This window comes from Panthera leo, chromosome B1 (assembly GCF_018350215.1).
Source record: "Panthera leo isolate Ple1 chromosome B1, P.leo_Ple1_pat1.1, whole genome shotgun sequence".
Lineage (NCBI taxonomy): Eukaryota > Metazoa > Chordata > Mammalia > Carnivora > Felidae > Panthera > Panthera leo.
This window is the reverse complement of record NC_056682.1, coordinates 127,503,072-127,520,107: the sequence shown is the minus strand read 5'-3', so window position 1 is coordinate 127,520,107 and position 17,036 is coordinate 127,503,072. Positions and strand designations below refer to the sequence as shown.

At 35.0% G+C, this 17,036-nt stretch overlaps 1 protein-coding gene across 2 annotated transcripts in view; it reads left to right on the top strand.

Moving 5' to 3' along the window:
* GRID2 (glutamate ionotropic receptor delta type subunit 2) overlaps positions 1-17,036 on the top strand; it is a 1,444,174-nt gene that overhangs the window by 893,378 nt on the left and 533,760 nt on the right. For both annotated transcript variants that reach the window (XM_042935882.1, XM_042935881.1), the window contains one exon: positions 8,781-8,900. In XM_042935882.1, the coding sequence (XP_042791816.1) occupies positions 8,781-8,900 (120 nt within the window). The remainder of the gene's footprint in view (positions 1-8,780; positions 8,901-17,036) is intronic.

The window sequence follows — 17,036 nt, the reverse complement described above, 5'->3', positions numbered from 1 at the left end:
CTTCTAAACTTCCATAATTTTGATAGTAAATAGAATCTTAGTTTTATAAATATGCCACAAGTATTTTGCTATTAAATATATCAAAGGTAGTATTTGAAAAGATATCTTTAATTCTTTTTTTAAGTTTTTTATTAATTTTGAGAGAGACAGAGACAGTGTGGAGTGGGGGAGGGTCAGAGAGAGAGAGAGAGAGAAAAATAGAAAGAAAGAGAGAGAGAGAGAATCCTAAGCAGGCTCTGTGCTGCCAACGCAGAGGTCAACACGGGGGGTCAAACTCAAAAAACATGAGATTATGACCTGATCCGAAACCAAGAGTCGGATGCTCTGAGCCACCCAGGAACCCCTGAAAGGATATTTTTTTAATTAGATAAAGAGTGTACCTTTCCAATACGTTTTGTTTTACTTTTTTTTTTTAATTTTTAGAATTCATTAGTAACCCTTACAATTTTAGAGTAGCAAGGTCAAATAAAGTTAACTCTTCCCCAATTTTAAGATGGAGAAAACTGAACCTCAGAAAAATTAAATGACTTATTAAGGGTTGTTTACAAAGCTAATTAGTTTCAGTACCAAGTTGTTTGGCTTTCAGCCTTGTGTTCTGTATACCATACAATTGACCCTTTTTCTTGTTCATAATGGTAGCTTTTATTCACTACTGTCAGATTCATTTGGCTAAAGAAAACACACACCCCAAGAAATCAAAGGTGTAAGTACCATGTGCAAATATTATGTTAACAATATCTTAGTGTCTGTCAATGTGGCTTTTTCAAATGCCTTGAATTTGGAGCTGAATTGATGAGTGACTGCATTTTTAAAAGCTCTTGTGACAAAACGTTTGTTAGCACACATATGCATTCTTTATTATGAGAAGCTACATTTAATTGGAATATATATTTTGGTAAGGACTCTTCATGTTGTATAATTTAGACTTGTTGATGTTATATATCCTAGAGAAAACTTTCAAACATTTTAAACTAAATAATAAGTAAAACAAAAGCTGAGCAGCTCTGGAAGAGAGTGGGGAGGACCTCCCCAGGTGGACTCCCACCACAACTGGTTCTTAGAAACACAGTTTGAAAACCAGGGACATTTAGAAACCAGTTTAATCCATACAAATATACCACCTTCCTTAGACTCTGGAATAATATTACACCAGGCAATGTGGGCAGAGTATTTTTATTTACAGACTTGTTCTAAAATTAAACGGCGATGATTTTCTATTTTTTCTTATTTTTAATGTTGATTCAGCTTCCAAGAGTACAGTCTGTTCATTCATGTATTTATCACTCCTTTAACAGACATTTATCAAATGTCTGTAGTGTGGAATGTATTATTCAAACTCTTTCATGTGATTATCCAAAAAAGAATTTAGAGCCTAGTAGTGAATATTGGCATTATTATGAAAACAGCTGTACTCTAAGGTGAGAGACAACAAAAGGCCCCAAGCATGGCAAAAATAGGACACCGTGGAATCTTAGAGTGTACTGTGCAGACCCCCATTTCTCAGCTGAGGTGCTCCTTCCTGGGAAGGCTGACACCTAGCCTCTGTGCAGGAACTGCTCTGGGCAGCAGGGAGCTGTTCCACTCCCTTCCTGGAATTGCATGCATCCAGTGACTGGTCATTGCACAATGGTCTGAGTTCCATGCCTCCAAGTGGAATAACTCCGAAGAGTTATTTTACTACAGACTGGCCATGGCATCACCTCAGCTGTTGCTGTATTTCCATCACTGTGTCACCTCTCCCTTTGTGGCCCTTATTCTTGTACTCCTTTGCAAGTGCTTTTCCTAGGAGCACTTCTGATAACCTCCTGCAGACAAGCAAATCATTTCAGAGCTATTTCCCTGGGAACCCGACCCAAAACACAGAAAACAGATGAGAAAATTTTCATGAAACTGGTAGCATATTAACGGGAACTTGAAAATTAACAGGTGTAAGATACGTAAAGCTATGGAGAAGAGGACATGTCAGGTGGTAGGAGCACTCTAGCTGACATATCTATTTGAATAAATCATGTGGACAGTGACAACAATTGACTAACTTACCAGAGTGGATAAAATGCATAGAGAGACTAGTCTAGACTGAAAAGATATTGAGGAAAGGAATTTATTTTGTAGATTAGTAAAAGACCCTAAAGAATTTTTGAACATGGATATGACAAAGATGAGACCTGAGTTTTAGAAAGAAAAGGCTTATATATTAAAAAAATTTTTCAAAAATTCAAATTTCTTTAATTAAAAAAAACTAAGAAAAATATTACACTCAAAATATGTGATTACATATAAAAGCACTGACATTTTCTGTGTGTTCTACATGAGTAAGACAACCAAGATTTGATAGATCCTTAAATCAAATACTTCTGCATTGGCATAATTGATCAATTTCTGCTAAATCCTTTATGGTGATTTTTTAAAATTTTGTTTTTAACATTTACTCATTTTTGAGAGACACAGACAGAGCGCGAGTGGGGAAGGGGCAGAGAGAGAGGGAGACACAGAATCCAAAGCAGGTTCCAGGTTCTGAGCTGTCAGCACAGAGCCTGACGCAGGGCTCGAATCCATAAGCTGTGGGATCATGAGCTGGGCTGAAGTCGGATGCTTAACCAGCTAAGCCACCCAGGCGCCCTAATAGTGGTTTTTTTAAATACGAAGTATGAGAAAATAGAACATATCAACCCTTGTGTCAGTATCTAAAATCATTTAGTACCAATATATTTTCTTGTATTGGTACCAAATCTATCTAAAAGAGATCTTTTTTTTTAAAGTTTATGTATTGATTTTGAGAAAGACAGTGCACATGTGTGAGCAAGGGAGGGGCAGCGTGAGAGGGAAGGAGAATCCCAAGCAGGCTCCACACTAAAAGTGTCCCTAAAAGAGATCTTGATGCATGTTGATATCTAAAGTATTCTTGAAGCACCTGAGTGACTCAGGCAGTAAAGCGGCCAACTCTTGATTTCGGCTTTGCTCACGACTCATTGTTGGTGAGATTGTGCCCTGCATCAGGCTCCACATTGACAGCATGGAGCCAACTTGGGATTCTCTCTCTCCTATCTCTCTGCCCCTCCTCTCTCTCTCTCTCTCTTCTCTTTCTCTCTGTCTGTCTCTCATTTGTCTTAAAATAAATAAACATTTTTAAAAAAGTATTCTTTGAAATGGAAAAAATATTGAATTTATTCTAATTCTTATATGGTAATGTATTCATTCAACAAATATTTACTGAGCACTACCATATGCTGTACCGTGAGATCACAAAATAAGGAAGGAAAATAGAAGTATTAAAAATAGTACAAGTGTGATCAATTCTACAAAAGGGGAAACACCAACTGTTCTGGAAATATGTGACTGGAGGACCTACTTAGGTATAAGAATGACAGATAAGTGGAAACATGTAACATGAGTAGTTATTAGCCAAGAAAAGAAAAGGAGAGTATTCCAGGAATGGGGAGGAAGAATGTTTCATGCAAGGGCAACAGAGTTGTCTCAGGATTGGAGGAAAGAGTGCTTTGCACATTTAAGCACCTGGAATAAGACTGGGGTAGCTAGAATAAATGTAGAGTAGGGACACGGTTCCTTATTAGCTAAAATAGGGTAGACAGGGAAAGATCATGAAGGGAAAACCACGTTAAATTTCCTAAACTTTATTCAAGGGGTAAGGTTAAGCTACTGAGGTATATTAAATGGGAGCAGGAGTGACAAAATCATATCACTCAGTGGCTGCCAAGTGGAGAATCCACGAGGCAGCTGCCACTGGACCAATACAGACTGGATGAGAAAACTCCAGTAAAGAGGCTGGTGCTCCAACTCGAAGGAAACTAAGGGCGATGGTCATGGGGATGGATAGAAATAGATGTCTTTGAGAGAGATTTAGGTGATTGAAATAAGATTTGGTGATTTAACATAAATGTGAGGGGACAAAAGAAGATTCTAGGCATCTGGCTTGGAGAAAAATAACTCTAATAAGTTGAAGATTTTGTTGTTATTGTTGTTATTTAATTTGTAAACTTAGAGGAATGGAAACATATTACTTTGTTTTTTGTGTGCCATATAGAATTTACGAACCTGGAGAAGAGAGAGATAATTTAGGAAATCATAATCTGACTTACCAGCAACAGTATTGACTTGGAATATAATATAGCCTTTTTATAAAACGTGTGCAAATAAACTTTTTTTTGCTACCAGAACTTTTAAAATGCAGTGTGTGCCCTTAAAATAGGGCTTCTTGTGGACGTGTCAATATATTCTCTGACTTTAGGGCATTTGAAGTGTATAAAATATAGTGGATTTTTTGAGCAGTCCGCTATGATATACATACGTTATATTGGACACACAGTTTATATAAGTCCACTGGGATATACATACATTATATTGGACACACAGTTTATATAGTCTAGAGGAAAAGGTATGAAGCACAGGGTAGAGGATTCAGCTCAGGCTCCTCAAATAACTGGTCTGGACCTCAGTTTCTTTTCCTGTAAGATAAGATAGCATGATCAGATTACTAGTAATATCCTGTTTACTCTCAGTTTGCTCCAAGTATCTACTATGAATGAATATTTGAATGTATACATATGTAAATACACATATGTACACATATACGCACATATATACACATAGAAATGTTATATGGCAACTTCAAATTTTCCTAAACATTTCACACCAGTGAAGTTTTTATTTTTCGTTTTAATTTTTTTGTGGTCTTCTTCATCTTATATTGTAGTATTTATCTACCATTATGTTTCTTTTCTGGGTAAAAAATGTAGTATTTTCCTTCTGTCAGGGATTTTTCTCTCTGAAATTAACTTATGAGACATGAGGGCACCAGGGCACAGCACTGTGTCTGGCATCTTTCAGTGTGTCCTCTGCCTTTTTGGACTCCTGTTTATTTACAGGGTGTTCTTGTTTACCAAACATGTCTGCACATTCTAAGGAATCTAGAAATATGTATCAGGAAATTAGATGAGTATCATAAATATTTGATGTTCCAGATGATCCTCCAAAAGTATCTCTAAGTTACCGTGCAGTTCAAGCATAGGGAAAATTCTTTCAGCTTCGTAATAGAGACACATAAATTCTTAGCAAATATTTTTTTCTTCTTCTTTTTTTCCCCAGCATACCCTATCTATAGGAGAACAACAAACTATTGCCTTTTGAGCAACCGATGATCCAGTGGTAAATTATTCCCAACTTTTGATTCTCCTTATTTTATTTTTCTTCCTTTCTCCTTTCTATATTTGATACCCACTGGTATTTCTATAAAGATTGGGTAGGATGAAATCCAGACCAGTTTCACTTGATATTTTAAAAAAGGTTTACACTGGCAGCAATTTTTACTGTCCAGTTAAAGGACATGTAGAAATTACTTGTATGTGTTGTTCATACTATCAGTGTCCCACGAGTTTCTTCTGTTTAGAATCTGCTGTGTCACCAAAGAGATAAAAAATGCAACTGTGCATGTACAAAGATAATGACTGCTCATTACCACCTGGCCAGCACATATTTTTATCAAGGCTCAGTTTTCAAAGTTGATCTGAGGATAGATGAAAAAATAAAAATAAAAAGCTCAAAAACATGGGAATAGACTTAAGCAATAAAAAATCAGAGAGGTTAAGTTTGGGCCGGATAACAAGGGGCTTCAATTAAAGGGTTTATTTTCTTGAAATACCAACCTCTCAAGCATCCCTTATGTCTTCATGAGGAAAGGTTTTACTGATTACACATGCTAACATCTCATTAAGAATGGAACATAAGGAAGATAAATTACAGAGTCAAAAGGTGAACAAGGTAAGTGGAGGCCACAGTTAACTAAATGCAGGTCCCTTGATTTGTGTGTTTGTGTGTGTGTGTGTGTGTGTGTGTGTGTGTGTGTTTTGTACCATGTATACAATGTAAGTAGACTAACTTGCTCAGGACCAGATACAAACTAGGGATAAAAACACTGGCCTAGAGTGACCACGTGAGTATTGATTGGGAGTAATAGTAATATAGTGCTAGACTGTTTAGTGCTCAAAAGTCTAAAAATGTCAGGAGTATAGCATTTTTGCAATGTAGCAATCATACTGAGTTATAATATTTTTGTTCTTTTCCCTAGAAATAAGTACTAAGACAGAAATTTAAACTCTTGTCTAATTAGGAGATATTATTGGGGTAGATGTGTGAAAGAAGACAAGAAAATCTCTAATAAGATTTTTGAAAACCAACAGTTTGAACTTATGTGTAAAAATATGTTATATTTGTCAAACTCCTACAGTATTTGCCATTTAGAGATATTACTGATAATAAGATCCACTGTACTTACCCCAGTCTTTAAATTCTTAAGTGGTAATTTGGTTAGTTGAGATGTTATTACTTAGTAAATAAAGTAAAAAGCATCAACCTGGCTTGCAATAATGGACTAATTTACGCATATCAAAGATACAGGCAGTCAGGAGACACAGAGGAGAGAGATTGTGGGGTGTTCTACATGGCTCTCCAAATCCTTTCTTCCCACATTGGACACGCACACTCTGTCTTTAAGGAAAGTTTTATTGGTTTACCCCACATAATTTACATTATGAAATATCTCCACTTTTACTCTAGAAAGTGTAAAGCTTTAAGACATTTTCCTGGCAGCCATAAGCAATTATTCTACAGATCCTGAGTTTATTTACTACACAGGACATCCTGCTAAGGACTTTTATAGATACAGACTCTTTTTCCTACTAAATATTACTAGTCTCTACCTGGAGGTCCAGTTGACAAAGGCAACCTCCTTTCTTTTTTTTTTTCCCCCCTGGCCTGCACCACTCACCTCCTCAACACATGTAACAGTAGAAGAAGTGAATGGGATTTTAGACCAGTTGCTTTAACACTTTTTTCCCCCAATTACTAATCAGTGAAATGTAATTGAGTCAAAATTTGCAAAAACCATTCCCAAAAACATGTTACGATTTAAGCATATAATGAAATTTTGAAACCTTAGGGTTGCAAACTAGCTGAAAAAGATCAGGAGTATGCCTACAATTTCTGGAAGAACTGGAAAGTCTTTAAAATTAAAGAATGAAATAATCATGTAGAAATCGTGATGGTGATGATGATGATGATGATAGCAATTAAATTCTCACCACTTTTCAAGCACTTCTCTATATTCTTTATGGGTATGGTTTTATAAAACACATAATAATCTTCTAGGGTAGGCACTATTATTTTACCATTTAACAGATGTAGAAACTGGGGCATAGAGAAATTAAATGACTTAGTGAGGTTCACCAACAAGTAGATTCTGCCACCATTTATCAAATTTAGGAAGCCCGACTCCCAAATCCATGGTATTAACATAATCATATATGAGAAGAGCATAGACATATCAAATCCAACATATTTTTATTAATAAAACTAGATAATAAAAGAGAAGCTGGCCTATTAAAAAATACTAGTGGTGGGGTGCCTGGCTGGCTCCAACAGTTAAGCATCTGACTTCGGCTCACGTCATGATCTTGCAGTTCCTGGGTTCAAGCCTCATGTCGGGCTCTATCTATGCTGACAGCTCAGAGCCTGGAGCCTATTCGGATTCTGTGTCTTCTTTTCTCTCTGCCCCTCCCCTGCTTGCACCCTGTCTCTCTCCTTCTCTCAAAAATAAAATAAAAACATTTTTAAAAAATTAAAAACTAATAGTGGAGAATCAGTTTTGTTGATTATCGCTGTGGCAAAAATGAAGTAAATACTGAAATTAATGAGTAAACAAAGGTTTATTGAATATCTGTTTTGAATGTAGTGTCATATGAGGGCCTACAAGACACAGATGAAATAGAAGTTGTAGCAAATAGCATAAAACCTGCCAAAAAAGACTGGAAGTTGAGTTAGAGGATATGGCAAATGAGATATACTTAAGTATCAGCATCAGAGAGGTGATAATTGAAGCAATTTTCAAACAGATAATTTTTCCAAATAAATGTGATTATCAGGCTAAAATTCTAAGTTAAAATGCTTTAGTATAGGAGTGATTTGGAATATGATTTTCATTTGTAAAGTTCTAAATAATGTGAAGGCATATAAACTAAACTGAGAAGAGTGGTAAACAAGAATGAGAGAAGTATGACCTACATTGCCATCTGTTGGGGAAATGAACATCTGTCACGTGGAATGAAAGATGAAGTTTGGAAATTCCCAATGAATCTCAACAGCCAGCATTACTATTTAAGAGCAAAAACAGATTTCAAGCCTAATTTAGCTTTTTAATTTTTTTTTAATTTGGAAAAGATATTTAAAGAAGAAAAAAAATGTCTCCAATCAGTTAGAAACCATGGCTTTTAAGATTCCCAGATACAATTTTAGATCAAATTAGAATAGAATTGTGCTAGAGAAAGAATATTGTCAAAACTTATCTCCAGAGTAGATTTTATGCTCTCCAGAAGCATCTTGTTTTCTGACTAATGAATCTGTGCATTTCATAAGATATGGTGGCAAAAATCCAACCCCAGAATTTAGTCTCAGTTCTAACATGGTGTCATTTTGAGTAGTCATTTCACTCTTCAGATCTAAATTCCCTTGTTTATAACGTGGATGAGATTGGATTAAGTTATTCCTGAGGTTACCTTTCAGTTGCTCTCCTATTTATTATGTGCACCTATTTTTAAAAAGCCTGTTAATAATTGCGTGCTTGAGATATTGATTTTATAGATAGAAATAGTGTTCCTACAGCTACTTTTTCTCCTTCTTTTCCACCCCTCTTCCTCATTATTAGTATTGTTGTTGTTGTTATTATTTTACTTCTTCTGAAATCTTACATCAGTATCTTTTCTCTCCTTTAGGGTGGAGTCAGTGGGTTGACTGGAGAGCTAGAATTTGGAGATAATGGAGGAAATCCCAATGTCCACTTTGAAATTCTTGGAACAAACTATGGAGAAGAGCTTGGCCGAGGTGTTCGCAAAGTAAGACTAGACACATTGATAAATGTTTTTTTTTTCCCTAAAGCAGCTATAATTTTGTTTGATTTTACTCCATGCAATATGGTTACAGGAGGTATTAAAGTTCATATTGTAGTTTGAAAGAGAAGGGGAAGGGGAGAATTACACATTTAAATGACCTTAAATACTTATCAGAAGTATTAAGCAATACATTCCACTTATGGCCTAGAATGATTAAAGGAAAAAAAGTAATCTAATGGTTTCCTAGGGAACTAGCATCATCTTCTATTCATTATAATAATTTTTATAAAATAGTGGATTTAATATTTATAGAATGCATATCTTCTTGGTTTTTAACTTGTAACATGAACAAAATCAGAATGAGAGCTTTGATAAATTTCATATAGTAAGAGGAAAGTCTACTCTAAAAAGTGACATTACAGGAATTCAAATTCTATCCTTGTCATGTAATAAGTAGAAAATGATTTGTAGGAAATTCGCTCTTGTTCTATACCACAGACCACATGTAAGAAGGTGAGTGATAATAAGGGATGTTTTATGAACTACTGGTACAATAGCTTTCTCAAGGACAAATATAAAAGGCCCTGTAGAAATTACTTGTCTATAGTTGGGATTTGCCATTTTTTATATATTTTTGGTAGGAAAAAATCTAAGATGATTGAATGCACTTCCAGAGCTCACAACTGTAAATTTCTAACTGTATAAAGGTGGCTGAATTGAGAATAAGAGGTTCTTCCGTAGGTGTTTCTCTCCAGTGCTGACATGCAGGCTGCACAGAAATATAGACAAAACAAAGTAAGGAGTTATACTCTAATCCGCAGTAAAAATTTGCCAGTAAACTTATGCTAGAGAGGAGTAGAAACTACGCTAATGTGTTTTTAATTATTGTTTCTTAGTGAAATGTAGGAGACATAAAAACTGTGTAAAACACAATGAGAGTTTATTGAATTATTTTAAAGGAAACACCACTACTATGGTCAAGAACTATAACATATCAAGCATCCTAAACACCCCCACAGACTTCTCCCTGATACATCCCTGACCCCTCTTCTCACTAGTATAACTATCAGTCTGAATTTTATGATACTCATTTCTTTACATTTTAAATATAGTTTTATCACTATGTGCATCCTTAAATAACATAATTGAATTTTGCCAATATTTCAGTTTTATCACTATGTGCATCCTTAAATAACATAATTGAATTTTGCCAATATTTCAGATTATGAATGGACTCAATATTGCATATATTCTCTTTTCTTGCTTCTTATGTTCAACATTCTGTTTGTGTTATTCATTTTTGTCATTACATGTAGTTTATTTCTATATTGCTGTATTGTTTTCTACCACGTGAATGTGTCACAATCAACTGTGGGTGTCTATCCATTTTTAGGTTATTACAAGCAAAGCTGTTATAAATATTCTTAGACATATATCTTGGATATATACTCTAGAACTTGTGCATATATTTCTGTGGGTTTGGAGTAGAATTTCTTAATACAAGGAAGCATATTGGGGCACATGGGTGGCTCAGTCTGTTGAGCATCCAACTCTTGATCTTAGCTCAGGTCTTGATCTTAGGGTTTTGAGTTCAAGCTCTGTATTGGGCTCCGAACTTGGCTTAGAGCCTACATAAATATGTATATATCTATATATCTATACACACATCTATATATCTATACACACATCTATATATATATACACATCTATCTATATATACACATCTATCTATATATATATGTATACACATATATATGAAAGCATATCTTGAATTTTACTGTATAACCTCAAACCCATTTTCATAGAGATTTACTAATTTTCATAACATCAGCAATGCAATGATTTCTCGTGGCCCTGTTTTCTCACCAAATTTTGGTTTCATTAGACTTCAGTTTTTATTAAGTTGTTTGTTATATAATGATGTATCTTCATGGTTTCTATTTTTGTTTCAGTGATTATATAAAGCTTCTGTATATTTTCTTATACTTTTTGGCACTTCAGCTTTCTTTTGGAATTAATTGCCTGTTCAAGTCCTTTGTACCTGTTCTTTTGGGTTGTCTTTTGTTTTTATAATTGATTCTAGGAGCTATAAATATATATATTTAAGTGGTTACTTAAATTCCATTTATTTTCACAGTCTCTTAACTCTAGAAAACAAACTGAGGGTTCCTGGATTGGAGGTAGGTGGGGGAAGGGTTACATAAGTGATGGAAATTAAGGAGGGCATTTGTTGTGATGAGCACTGGGTGTCCTATGTAAGTGGTGAATCACTAAATTCTCCACCTGAAACTAATATTGCCCTGTAAACTAACTGGAATTTAAATAAAAACTTGAAAAAAGAGTATTTCCCTGAAGACCCTGGGACAAGTAGCCCCTGCAATGGTAAAGTTGACTCTTTTCCCAGCACCTAGCAAGAAAAGAAAAAGAAAATCCTCTTGCCCATCAACACCAGTGCCATTATTCTCTATCAAAATCCACCCTCCCTACTAGGGACTTTTACTTTTGCACTGGCAGCTGGAAGTCAACTCTTAGTTGCCAAAGCCTTCTCTCCTAACTACCAACACTTATAAAGGTACACCTTAAATAAATTTGGAATTCATTTCTTTCATGACCCCTTGCATTCAACAGTAATGTGATTAATTTATCATTGATTTGGAGTATGTTAATTCTTTTTTTATCTGTTTGTTTCAAGTTTTTATTTAAATTCTAGTTAGTTAACGTATAGTGTAATTTTTGTTTCAGGAGAATTTAATGAGTCATCACTTACACATAACACCCAATGCTCATTAGATCAAGTTCCCTCCTTGGTACCCATCACCCATCTAGCCCATCCCCCCACCCACCTCCCCCCCCCCCCAACAACCATCAGTTTGTTCTCTGTATTTAAGAATCTCTTATAGTTTGCCTCCCTTTCTCTTTTTTTTCCTTCCCATATGTTCATCTGTTTTGTTTCTTACGTTCCTCATATGAGTGAAATCATATGGTATTTGTCTTTCTCTGATTTATTTCACTTAGCATAATACACTCTAGCTCCATTCACGTCACTGCAAATGGCAGGATTTCATTCTTTCTGATGGCTGAGTAATATTCCAGTATGTATATATATCACCTCTTCTTTATCCATTCATCAGTCAGTGGACATTTGGGCTCTTTCAATAATTTGGCTACTGTAGATAATGCTGCTATAAACATTGAAGTGCATGTGCCCCTTTGAATTATTATTTTTGTATCCTTTGGGTAAATACTTATTAGTGTGATTGCTATATCATAGGGTAGTTCTATTTTTAACTTCTTGAGGAATTTCCATACTGTTTTCCAGAATCACTATACCAGTTTGCATTCCCACCAATAGTACAAGAGGGTTCCCTTTTCTCCACATGCCCTCCATCACCTGTTGTTTCTTGTGTTGTTGATTTTAGCCATTCTGACAGGTGTGAGCTGATGTCTCATTGTAGTTTTGATTTGTATTTCTCTGATGATGAATGATGTTGAGCATCTTTTAATGTGTCTGTTAGCCATTTATATGTCTTCTTTGGAAAAAGGTCTACTCATGTCTTCTCCCCATGTTTTAATTGGATTATTTGTTTTTTGGGTGTTGAGTTTTTGAAGTTCTTTAAATATTTTGGATACTCTTTATCAGATAATATCATTTGCACATATCTTCCTCCATTCCATAGGTTGCCTTTTAGTGTTTTTGATTGTTTCCTTCATTGTGAAGATTTTTGTTTTGATGAGGTCCCAATAGTTTATTTTTGCTTTCATTTCCTTTACCTGAGAAGATATATCTAGAAAGAAGTTGCTCCAGTGAGTATCAAATCAGTTACTGCCTATTTTTTCCTCTAAGATTTTTATGGTTTCAAGTCTCACATTTAGGTCTTCAATCCATTTTGAATTTACTTTTGTGTATGGTGTAAGAAAGTGATCTAGTTTCATTCTTTTGTATATTGCTGTCCAGTTTTTGCAACACCATTTGTTGAAGAGACTGTCTTTTTCCCATTGGATATGATCATTCTTCCCCGCTTTGTCAAAGATTAATTGGCCATATAGTTGTGGGTTCGTTTCTAAGTGTTTCATTGATCTATGTGTCTATTTAGTGCTGATACTACACTGTTTTCACCACTACAACTTTATAATTTAATTCAGAGTCTGAAATTGTGATTCATCCAGCTTTGCTTTTCTTTTTCAAAGTTTCTTTGACTATTAGGGGTCTTTTGTGGTTCCATACAAATTTTAGGATTATCTGTTCCAGGTCTGTGAAACATGCTATTGGTATCTTGATAGGGATTGAATTATATATGTAGATTGTTTTGGGGAGTAGAGACAATTTTTAAATGTTTATCTATTTATTTTTGAGGGGTGTGTGTGTAAACAGGGGGAGGGACAGAGAAAGAGGAAAGAGAGAATTGCAATGAAGGGTTTGACTCGTGAACTTTGAAATCATGACTTTAGCCAAAATCAAGAGTCACACATTTAACCCACTGAGCCACCCAGGTGCCCCTGGGTAGTATAAACATTTTTACATTATTTATTCTTCCAATCCATGAGCATGGAATGTTTTTCAATTTCTTTGTGTCATTTTTAATTTCTTTCATCAGTGTTTTATACTTTTCATATTACAGGTCTTTCACCTGGTTCGGTTTATTCCTAGGTATCTTATTGTTTTGGGTACAGTTGTTAATGGGAGTGATTCCTTAATTTCTCTTTCTGCTGCATTATATAGAAATGCATATTTCTATATTTAAGATTTCTGTACACTGACTTTTGTATACTGAGATTTACTGAATTCTTTTGTCAGTTCTAGCAGTTTTTTTGGTACAATCTTTTGGGTTTTCTATACAGAGTATTAGCAAACAGTGAAACAGCAAACTGTTTTCTGCAAATAGTGAAAGTTAATTTCTTCCTCAGTGACTTGGATGCCTTTTATTTCTTTTTGTTGTCTTATTGCTGTGGCTAAGACTTCCAGTACTACTAAATAACAGTGGTGAGAGTGAACATCCCTGTCTTGTTCCTGACCATAGAGGAAAAGCTCTCAGTTTTTCCCTATTGAGGATGATATTAGCTGTGGGTTTTTCATTTATGTCCTTCATTATGTTGAGTTATGTTCCTTCTAAACCTACTTTATTGGGAGTTTTATCATAAATGGATGTTGTTCTTTGTCAAATGCCATTTCTGCATCTATTGAAATGATCATGTGTTTTATCCTTTCTTTTGCTGATGTCATATATCACATGAATTTTGATACTAAGGTTATATTGCCCTCATAAAATGTGGTGGAGAGGGTTTCCTCTTTTTCTATTCTCTATGAGTTATGTAGTATTGGAAGAATACTACATAGATGATAGGTCATCGTAATGAAGCCAACTGGGCCTAGAATTTTCTTTGTGGGATTTTTTTTTAATGACTGATTCTACTTTCCATGGTAAATAAAAAATAAAAGTCAAGTTTTCTAATTTTTGTCAACTCAAAAAGTTTTATTTTTATGATCTTTTATTTTTTCTATACATTAACATAAAATTGCTAATATCTTTTTAAATATATGAAGCACTTCAGGGTCTGAACTTATTTTCATTTTTGAAGTTTGTGTGGTAATTAGCATTTTAAAAATTATTATAGGGGCACCTGGGTGGATCAGTCATTTAAGCGTCCGACTCTAGCTCAGGTCATGATCACACAGTTTGTGAGTTCAAGCCTGAGTCAGGCTTTGTGCTGACAGCTCAGAGCCTAGAGCCTGCTTCAGATCTGTGTCTCCCTCTCTCTCTGCCCATTCCTGCTCATTTTCTCTCTCTCTGTCTTTCTCTCTCTCTCTCAAAAATAAACATTAATAAATACATAAATATATAAAAGTTTTTTTTTAATATTATGAAGACTTGCACTTGCATTAATGCTTTCTTCCCTAAAAAATATCTTGTCTACTATTAATAGAGCTAAACCAACTTTCTTTCCATTACTATTTGGATGGCATTTATTTTTACTATCCTTTTACTTTAAACTTTTCTGCATCCTTTTGTTCCATACATAATTCTTATTAGAAGTATATAATTAATTATTTGACACTAATTTGGCTTTCATTCCTAAAATTCAGAGCATTTCATGTATTTATATGAAAACTATTTAGTAATACATTTACCTTTAAGTCTACTGTTTTGTACATTCTATTATTTTGTACATTTAGTGGCTCTTCATGCAAGTATTACTTAATTCCTTCCAAACTCTTAGGTGTTTTCCTTCCACTCTACTCCCAATAATTACCACCACGTTTAGGCGTAATCATTTTGCATCCGATTTCTTCTTTCTTCCAATATCTTTTGTGTAAACTATTTCATGTAGTGTTATGATTAACTCTCCTAAAGACTTATAACCCTAATACTTCCTGTTTTACATAAACACTTATCCCAATTTAATAATTAGATATGTATGCATTCACAAGGATGGTAACTATAGTATTTGTATCATTATAGCAGCTAAGAAGAGTTTGTTTAAAGAAATAGGAGGGGCCAGCATTGTAGCAGAAAAGCAGTAGCATAAAGGCTGAAGAGAATCCATTGGATTTAGGAACTCAAGGTTCATTAGTAACTGAGGAGAGACAGTAAAGCAAATGGGCTAGAAATGAGGCTGCTAATGTCAGGCTATTCAAATTATTGTGCTACTTAAAACCCAGTGACCTCAGGTGTGTCACTAAACTCTTAAGTAGGGGCAACCTGTATGAGTTAGTGATGTGACACATCCAGAACTTGCCTTTTACCTCAAAAAAGATTGCAATTTATTGTCACTTTTAAAGGAAATGTCAGCAGAGTTGTAATGCCATATGTTGAAAAAACAGGTCTGAAAGTAAAAAGGAAGGTGATGAGCAAAGGAAGTAAATGTAAGTATCGTATTAGCCCACCCATTTGGCTATGACGGTGGCCATTAAATGGCTGCATGAAGTTGAGGGGGCAAACTTTCAGAATGTAAGAGATTTGTGTATGTTTAAATGTTTAGATTAAGCCAGTAGAGAGGAAGAGAAAGAAGATAAAGAAAAGAAAGGTGATTGTTGAAAAAGAAAGTGATCTGGGAGAAAGAGGATTGGATCCATTTAGATGGAGTGCTTAATTTTAGGCATGGAGGGCATTGTTTTCCAGAGTGATGGAGGGAGAGAATAGGAAAGATGGTGTGAATGCAAGCAAGAACTACTCCCATCATAATAGCAGCTAAGAAGAAAGCGTTTGTTTCAAGAAATAGAGGGGAGTCAGCAATGTAGCTGAAAAGCTCTGTTGGCTCTGGGGGTTACAGATTTCATTGCAGCACTAACCTACATGGTTATATATTTTTGCCCAACAGTATTTGGTTGACGGAGTATATTTGAAGTAATGTAAGATTGAGATTTCATCAGATTGTTTTTGTTTTGTTTGTTGTTTTTGATAGCAATAAAATGAGGCCTTGAGCGTAAACATATTGACAGGGTGATGGCTGAAGAGGCAAATCATGAAATCCAACATGGACATGCACAGGAGGAGTCTCAACAACAGGCAGAAAGTATAGCTTGAAATAACAGAGCCCTCAGTAAGTCTGAAGAGGCTGTGTGTTGATTTGCATTAAATGAAAGACCTTCAGAGCCAGGAAGTTGTGTTTGAGGAGACATCCAAATTCTTGATTCAAAGGTTTGGATGGGTTCCAGATGCTCAAAAAGTCATGGATGTGAGGATGGCAGGAGTGGGCTTCATTTAGCCTTCCAAGGTCAATATAGTTACAAGATCAATGGAGTTGCTTCACCCCACTCTGAATTCAAAGTCTACATAATATGTCATCTATGCCGTTCGGTTGACAACAAATCAAATACTTCATATTATGTCTAATTTATTCTTAATAATATTAGACCACTCCTGTAATTATTTATATTTCCTTGCTCCAACTCCCAAATTGGATTGAAACACCCAGTGCACTGGCATTACATAGATTTTATGTAAAAGGGACCGTAATGTTTATAGCACCTTTTACATTGTTGTCAAAAATTGTTGTATTATTATTTTAATTTCTTACCTGTTGTTGTAACACAAATGTTTTTCTACCAAACTACAATTTTAACTAATTGCTGAATTTATAAAACTCCAAATCTACCTCTCAAGTTATTTTAAAAGTACTGTACATAAGTTTGTGGATTGC